The sequence below is a fragment of the Ceratina calcarata genome, unplaced genomic scaffold (assembly GCF_001652005.2).
Source record: "Ceratina calcarata isolate Rehan_Ccalc_2016 unplaced genomic scaffold, ASM165200v1 scaffold1, whole genome shotgun sequence".
NCBI classification, from domain to species: Eukaryota; Metazoa; Arthropoda; class Insecta; order Hymenoptera; family Apidae; genus Ceratina; species Ceratina calcarata.
Window position 1 is genome coordinate 941,885 of NW_017130860.1, and position 8,685 is coordinate 950,569.

At 45.5% G+C, this 8,685-nt stretch overlaps 1 protein-coding gene across 2 annotated transcripts; it reads left to right on the plus strand.

The window, feature by feature from the left end:
* The first annotated feature begins 2,006 nt into the window (after positions 1–2,006).
* On the plus strand, positions 2,007–5,472 carry ABCD (ATP binding cassette subfamily D). 2 transcript variants are annotated; one of them, XM_018026127.2, is made up of 8 exons: positions 2,007–2,998; positions 3,069–3,307; positions 3,412–3,789; positions 3,857–3,954; positions 4,014–4,197; positions 4,282–4,379; positions 4,447–5,124; positions 5,253–5,472. In XM_018026127.2, exons 1-8 carry the CDS (start codon positions 2,424–2,426, stop codon positions 5,298–5,300), a joined length of 2,298 nt encoding a protein of 765 aa, XP_017881616.1. In that variant the 5' UTR covers positions 2,007–2,423; the 3' UTR covers positions 5,301–5,472. The 2 variants fall into 2 exon arrangements, with proteins under 2 accessions (XP_017881616.1, XP_017881689.1); XM_018026200.2 differs by having other exon boundaries at positions 3,860–3,954.
* The last annotated feature ends 3,213 nt before the right edge of the window (positions 5,473–8,685 follow it).

Consider the following 8,685-nt stretch of genomic DNA (forward strand, 5'->3'; position numbering starts at 1 on the left):
TTTTAGCACATAGCTATTTATTATTAGTATTGTTCTTCCGACGTCTGATTTCTTTTTAATTATAGGAAATGCGTTTTTCTAAGGTACATAAACTTTTGGGATTGACTGTATAGCCACTACATCTTTAAGGAATAGTTGAAGTAATGAACGATTGAAGATTAATCAATTACTCCTGAATTGATCTTGAATTGTTATGCGATTTTTTTATATGCAAGAGTCAATTATGAGTAGATTTGTACTGTTCTTTTTTATACTGTGGTAATGTCTCGCAGACCAGGAAGAAGCTTAATGCGAATCAGAGCAGAGCACTGACCTTGCTACTCTCAGTGTATCATGAAGCGAGCCTTTCACATCTCAAAATCAAATATTATCGCGAGCTCGTATCACATTTTATACGTATAACATTCTTTATCAAATAATATCATTGAAAGTTATTATGTAAAACAATCGGACGTTGAAACTGAGATAACGCGTATTAGAGATAACATTGTTATGACTAAATCGAGTTGTCAATAAGATGCAATCGGAAATAAATTAGAAATTTCCATTGTACAAACTTTCCGATAAAACTGGACGTTTGTTTAAACATCGAAATTTTCAGACGACGATCAACCGAACGCTGGGGTCACTGCACTGCGTTCGCACGCTACATGCACTGTACGTGCACACCATAGCATGTTGCACCATGATGCAGAAGAAACGCAGAAGTAACAAGCGTCTATCCGTTATTTCTGAGTAGAGAAAATTGTCAGACCGAACACAAAGCGTTCGAACGTGACGAGAGCGAAGATTTTGTTCGATCGTGATTCACAAATATAATCTGTTGAATCGGCGTGCAATGCGCTATGTTCTTGACCGCATAAAATTCGTGACTAATAAAGGGGGCGGGAACGGAAGAGACGGAGACAGATGCAGAAAAACTGGATAGAAAGGAGGAACAGAAAGAAGCCGGAGGCAAGTGTGTGGAAGACGCGTCGCGGGATGACTATACGTATAAATAATAATTCTCATCATTTACGAACACGCGTGTGTAACTTTGATCTCCGTCCGGAGAGGAGAGGATGGCCGTGGATACAGTTAAGTAGCGGCACTTCGATCCACAAACGGAACACGTATACTAGTTGCGAACCAATGCTGATTCTGATACTGGTAATGATCGGCGGTCGCAGTATTGCTATATACATTATGAAATGAACATTTCTTTGCAGAGCAAACAATGGCCGTAGATCCTTGACGGTCTGAGTAATAATGTTTTACAACAGAAACATGTTAAGCCTGTTAGTAAACGTAGAGAGCAACTACGTGTAAAGGAAACATTTCAAAGTATACAGACGTAAACGAGACTCATGAATTTCGATCAGATCTCTTCCCGTTTTAAATACAGAGCAACGGAGAAAAACCGGAATATCATTCGAACTTGTAATCGGCACTTGCTTAAGACAATTATGAACACCGCGTGAAATGCGAGCTATAAAACGTCCCTAAGGTGCAAAGGTCAACCAGTTACCCAGGCAATGTTCATTAACGCTAGTAATGCAACTTTCAATGAGCGCGGAGCCGTTTATGACGAAACTAAATTACATCACAAGCCTATTTCAATGCATTAACCAGCAAGTTCGACTGCATCGATTGCAAAACATCCAGCGAGATGCATCATCGAATAATTACATTAATTAGAACGCGCAAGAAAAGCATTAGTAAAAAGACGAAACCGCGTCATAGAATGGAAGAACTTTTGAAAGTTAGAACTGAGAGGCATTGGCGCGTGATGACTCTGATTCCTGTGCGAAGCGATACCTCCCGGGCGTAGGGGAGGATCGCAGATTTTGGAGTCCTAAGATTGGAGCAACGCTCGATCGTGGCATATATCTACGATCGCGAATCTCGGGTCCAAGTCCAGCGGTAGACGCAAAACACGAAACGCTGGCTCTAGCGACCAGTCACGGTTCTGGCCGGGCTGGCTGCCGCGGAGAGGGTCCAAAAGAGAACGGCGGCGGCAGCGGTCCGCGAGAGAGACGTGACGAGCACGAGCAGTTGCCAGCTGGTAGCCGGTCTACGTGGATCGTCTACTGCCGTTGGAGAACGGAGCGGGTGTGTGTTCGCTTACACGCCAGCATCGCGCGTGTGTGCCTTCTCTTTTTCCATCGAGCGTATACTCACACGGAGCGGACGGGGATCTGCGCGATAAGGCTCGTCGAAGAGGAGGAGGAGGAGGAGGAGGAGGCGGCCGCGGAGGTGGAGGAGGAAGAACCAGAAGAAGGCAGCCAAGAAAGCGCACCACGATGGATGAGTAACCGACCGACAACGACGTTGTTGAAAACAGGCAAACGTCAGTTGAGAGACGATCGTTTCAATTAAACGACGCTCGCAACGGGCTTCTACGTCACGCGCTACGCTCCGATGCGAGCGTGGCCTCCGGCAGGATGTCGTCGGTGTTCTCGAAGCTAATCGACAAAACGTCCGCCAAATACGGTATCAGGCAAGACCAGCTGATCCGTGGCGTGGCCGGCGTCGCGACCGCGCTCTACATAATCAAGATCGGATACCCGTTGGTATCGTACGGTTTGAAGCAGTACAACAAGAAGAAAAAAAAGCGGAACGAGAATGAAGTCCAGTCGTCGAACAACAGACACAAGAACGATGTACGGCACAAGAACAACGTCAAGGCGGGAAAATCGAATAGCAAACTCGCGAAGCCGAACGTCGGACTGGATCGCGAGTTCGTCAAACAGCTGATCGCGTTGCTGAAGATCATGGTACCGGGATGGAGAACGCGCGAAGCCGGTCTGTTGACCTGCGCGACGGTGATGCTACTGGCCAGGACGTTCCTGTCGGTTTACGTGGCCGCTTTGGAGGGCCAGATAGTGAAAAGGATCGTGTTGAAGGACGTCAAGGTATTCTCGTTGATGCTCGGTAGATGGTTCGCCATCGCTTTGCCTGCCACGTTCGTTAATTCGGCGATCCGGTACCTGGAGGGACGGTTGGCTCTCAGCTTTAGGTATTTCTTCTTCCGTCTCCGCGATCTATCGACGAGTACCGGTGTTCAAGTATCTGTTTTGTTTTTAAAGAGGACGTCTGGTGGAGCACGCTTACAAAATGTATCTGAGTCAACAGACTTACTACAGAGTGACAGCGTTGGACAATAGGCTCGGAGGTGCTGAACAAAGACTGACAGACGATCTGTCTGAACTGGCTGGTTCCGTGGCTCATCTCTACTCGAGTTTAACGAAACCGTTGTTAGACTGTGCTCTAGTAGCCATTGCCCTTGTCTCGTTTTCTTCCAAGATGGGAACGAGGCAGATACGCGGTGCGTAAAAGGATTGGCGAGCCATATGAATAATTAAATCGTTATCGATCATTTGAAAAGCAAATCGATTTCTAAATCTGAATACAATTTGCATCTTTTTATAGGACCAGTCCTGGCCTGCGCAGTGGTCGCTCTGACTGGTCAAATTTTACGACTCACGTCTCCTAAGTTTGGCCAGCTGGTGGCCGAAGAGGCGTCGAAACGCGGAATATTGAGGGAGGCGCACGCTCGCGTCAATGCTCACGCGGAAGAAATCGCGTTCTACGGGGGTCATTGCACGGAGCACAAATACCTGAGCACCGCTTATAAGTCACTCGTATCGCACTTGAGAAGAGTCCTGGCTCTCAAGTTCTGGTACGTCATGCTCGAGCAATTCCTTATGAAGTACGTTTGGTCCGGCACTGGCCTCGTGGTCATCGCCATGCCGCTTCTGTATACCACCGTTACGTCAGGAAATACTCATGCATCCGACGACGGCGACGGTACGCAACGATCTTCTCATATTTCGTACGTCATTTTTATGTGTATACAATTTTATGTACGGCGTAGCAGGTGGAGTCAGCGAACGAACTAGATATCTGACCACGTCTAAAAATCTATTGAGCTCCGGTGCAGACGCCGTAGAAAGACTTATGTCATCGTACAAGGTAAGATTTCGAATCGCCCATGAGAATACTTTGAATTTCTATTTATTTATTTATTGTAGGAGTTAGTAGCATTAGCGGGGTACGCAGCACGCGTCAGTGAGATGTTAGACGTGTTCAAAGACGCCGCTCTGTGTAAATATAGAAGAAATATTGTCAATAGCCCAGCGAGAGTGACGAACGGCACGGCTAACTTCGCTTTAGACAATATAATCGAATTGAAAGACGGTGCGCCGGTGATAAAAGGTATTATTCCACGAATACACGAGATAACGTATGACGCTGAGCATACTTGCCCGATTACTAATACATGAGAAATGCTTTGGATAGGAATCGTGCGCGAAAGTACCGACGGCAGTATAAGCTTGATCGATGTGCCAATAGTCACGCCGAATTGCGAAATCATCGTGCCTAGGATAACTATTCACGTAAGATGAACCGCGTCGACGTCGTCGAGAATGAAAATAATTAACGATCGTACATTGTCTTTTATAGATAAAACCTGGCGATAATATCCTAATCACTGGTCCAAATGGCTGCGGTAAGAGCTCTCTGTTCCGCATAATATCTGGCTTGTGGCCAGTATACGGAGGCACCTTAATCAGGCCAGCGGAAAATCACTCTGCGAAGCGTGCGCGACCTGCCCTGTTCTACATCCCTCAAAAACCGTACATGACCGTCGGTTGCCTGCGAGACCAGATTCTCTACCCCTCGGAATCGCAAACCGAGGACTGTTCCGACGAAGAGCTGTTGAAATTGTTGGACGAAGTCGATCTGCGAGGTATTGCCGAGAGGGAACCGGATGGACTCGACACTTTCGGCGATTGGGACTCGACGCTGTCCGGCGGGGAGAAGCAGAGGCTCGCGATGACGCGTCTGTTCTATCACGCGCCGCAATACGCTCTATTAGACGAGTGCACCAGCGCGGTGAACCTCGAGGCCGAGGGAAAGATCTACGACACCGCGAAGAGGAAAGGCATCACTTTGTTAACGATTACTCATCGCGTAGCTTCGCTCGCCAAGTATCACAAATTGTTGTTACGCTTCGACGGGGAAGGCGGCTGGACCTTTGGCCCGTTGGACGCGGAAAACATAGCTACGTACATAACGCGCCAACCTCCTGCAGAAACCGAGCAACACGAAGTGAAAGGAGGCCACTATCAGATATTACACGTACGTTCACGCTTCTTTGCTGTTGCGGATTTAATGCGTTCGACGAATTATATACGGAATATCGAATGGATGAAAATCAGCGCGGAAGGAAGCGAACTTACGCGTTTTGTTGTTTTTTTTGTTCACAGGAGCTCCGTGACAAGCATCCGGAGGACACGAAAGTCGGAATCAGTTGAAGAATCGGGCGATTGTATTTTTCCTAGTTAATTCTCACGTAGCGCGATTGTAAATAGATTCACGTTAGAGTTTTGTACAGTGGTTCACAATTATCTCCGAGTAAACACCGTATTTTTGTATACACGTTGCTATTTAATTTTATGAAATATATATGAATAGTTGTTGCCTGAACGCTCGACGTTCTCATTTATTTTACCTCCCGTTCCTTTCCTCTGGCAGAATAATGAAAATTCATCATTCACTGTGCACTATGCGAGCAAATATTATGTTTCCATCTTTATAACGAGTGTGTTTATACACTGTAGTCATTAGTTGTTATACGAATTACTGTCTGACTTAACTAGCGGCAAACAAATTCTGTTCAAAGGTCAGATTAATATTCTTCGAGCATGAATTTTTCATGAAAATCGCAACTGCTTGGGTCAACACAGATGAACTTACAAGAAAAATCAACTGAACTTAACGTCTAAAACATGCTGAGGGAATCATTCATTACGTAAAAATGAATATTTAAAAGATTGGAGTATTGAACGAATAGCGATTTGATTAGCCGGAACGAATATGTGACTGACTTCAATAAAACAATAACACCGTCATTCTTTATCTGAAACAGCCGACCAGTTATCTGGCAAAATAATTTGCATAACTCAAATGAACTGACGGTCGAAAGAACATATTTTCATTAACGAGTATGCGTGTTATCGTCTGGTTCCTATTATTCTCTGTAATTATTATCTGCAATTTACGAACTAATTTAGCGAGGACATGAAAGAGCAGCGATACGGATACACGCATTCGTTCTTGAATATAAAATAAAAGATAATAACGAAGCGTACGTAAATAGATCAGTTGCACGATTATCAATCCTTGAGAATTTTTATTTTATAACTTGAGATTATCGACATCGATTATTATTCCTAATCAATCGACTGTTTGATTTTTGCTTTGGCTAAATATAAACTTTAAGTAGTAACAAGACTAGATTAAAACTCAATAAATTTCTCCAACGCGATGAGTATCGAAAGGTAATCGAGTGGAAATAAAAGTTATAATAATTAAACGAGGAGGCTGAATAAATGGATGAAGGAAACGAAGAGTGGGAACGAGACGGAGATTGGAAAGCGAATCGCGGATTAAATTTCCCGTCGCGAAACGGTACAGCCGCGGTAGCTGCCGTGGCTTGGACATTAATTTGTACAGGACAAAAATTTAATTACGTGTGTTTCTTTGTTTTGAAGGGCCAGCAAAGGCGGCGGAGGCGATGCCAGGGGCGGGAAGACCCACAATTTCCGATGAGCTTACCTCTGGGAAACCCTGCAACCGCTAAACGTCGATACGCCCGGGAGCAGCCATCTTGGGGGGTTGTATACCTCTCTGCGACGTTCTACGGTTAATGCTTTAAAGCAATTCCGGAATACTGGCGCAATTAGACGCGTCTCTCCTCTTTGTACCGTCCTAGGGACGTCCAATTCGTCTCTCCTCGTTCCTCATTACGCGTCCCTCGACGAAACTTTCCCGAGCCTCCAGTTTTATTCCAAGTCGTACTTTTAATTAATTTGCACATCAGAAGTTTCCTCAAATCATTACAGACGCTCGTATCGTGCGTTGTTTATTGAAAAATCGACGGTCTATTCTTGGCCGAGGCAGTTGGAGATGTTGTAATTATCCGCAGACGTCTGGTATCGTGTTTCGTATTTTGAGAAAGGGTTGAAGGCGCATCTGGCCGCGCTGGCCGGCTAAGAAAATAAGGCAAGAATCGTCGGGATGATTAGCACGGGGACCGTTCGTAACAGTTTCCTCGAGGATTAAAACCATGTCCACTTTCCGAGACCACCCTCTCCCCGTCGTCGAAATACAGCCGATTGAATTACATGCGGCGCGTGCCAGCCGGCCGCCACCGTTACCGCATACGCCGAAGAAGATCTCCACGAATAAAGAACGTAATAAGCCACTATCCGATCGCTATCTTGTCATCCGATGGGATTTTCCCGGCCACGAAACGTTCCCAGATCTCTCGCCACCGTTTCACTGTTTCAAGTCTTCATGATCTCTGTACAACTTATTAAGATCATCTTCTCCCATCGGTTCATAAGATCTCGCGTGATCCAATGAATTTTTTGTACTCGTAATTCAAACAGAGATCTCCTGTTGTATTTCCATCTTCGCATTTTCAGGTGGAACTAGGCGAGGGTCGAAGAGCATCCATTTTCCAATTACACGGCGCGAGTCGCTCCAGCCGCAAGAGGCGGTTCGCCGCAAATGTAATTAAGTAGCCGTGACGTATTTGGTAACATCTCGATCGTTTGAAAGCGGGGTTCATCGTTGTACCGGAGATTATCCGATGCGCAATCACTTCACCGAAGGGAGATGAGACCAGTGGGAGGAACTTTTGATCGCGAACAATACCGTCACTGTCATCTCATCGCGAGGATTAATCATTCAACTCTCTGTATCACGCTAGACCCGTTTCCTGGTCGTATTAACTAATACCTGTACCGGCGCGTAGATTAGGATATTCGTATGATAAAGACAAAAATTGCATCATGGAGAGAGAAAAGAATTTAATCATCGATTCGTTATGATATCATGATTAAATGCGGTATTGCAATGATCCAATTGACACAGCCTGAGAAAATTGTGTTTCAGCGAAGCCTCTTTACGACACAGTATCTATCGTGTTTGCCGAAAACATTTGAGTTATTTCACTGGGCACGATGATCGTCGGTGCATCACGTCACTTAACAATGCACACGTGATCGATGCGGATGTGCGTGTTTGCTTCTTTCGCTGGTGAATCGCGAGTACGTAATCGGCCGTTTGATTTCAGGTGCGAGCAAACACAGGTGTGGCAATGCTCACCCTCCGCGGAGGGTGAAAAGCCTGATTCTGGTTGCCATAGATCCTATCTCGGTCTTTGAACCAGCGATCTGACATCGGGAAATTGAGCGTGAAATGCAAATTGTCTGACCACGTACAGTAGCAATTTTTTAATCCAGAGGCTGAGTGATCAAACTTGGCAAATTTTGTTTCCAATACGCACAGCATTTTTAATTATTTTGAGAGTGTGACTGTCTCTGCCGAAGGAACATTGGTAACTTCAATGCGTGAAGTGTCCAGTTCCAACCTAATCTTCCATTTGATAGTGAGTTCTGTAATTTCACAACGATGAACAGTTTTGACTACCACGAGTTGCATTATTGATACTCTTCAAGTCGAAGTGAAGAACATCAGCGGTGCAAGAGGAATTCCACGCTGGAAACGTTACAGTTCCATGGAATCGCGCGTTACCGTCGAAAGGGGAGAGGCGGGGTCCGGTTTTCTACGGGGTCCTGCGTAAATACCGTGGGCCCAATCGGCTGGAAGTGTAAGCCAATACCAAGGGTG

Coding starts and splice junctions, on each gene's coding strand:
- ABCD (XM_018026127.2), top strand. CDS start 2,424: ATGTCGTCGGTGTTCTCGAAGCTAATCGACAAAACGTCCGCCAAATAC. Junction 3,955..4,013: donor GACTTATGTCATCGTACAAG/GTAAGATTTCGA, acceptor TATTTATTGTAG/GAGTTAGTAGCATTAGCGGG. Junction 4,198..4,281: donor CGGTGCGCCGGTGATAAAAG/GTATTATTCCAC, acceptor TGCTTTGGATAG/GAATCGTGCGCGAAAGTACC.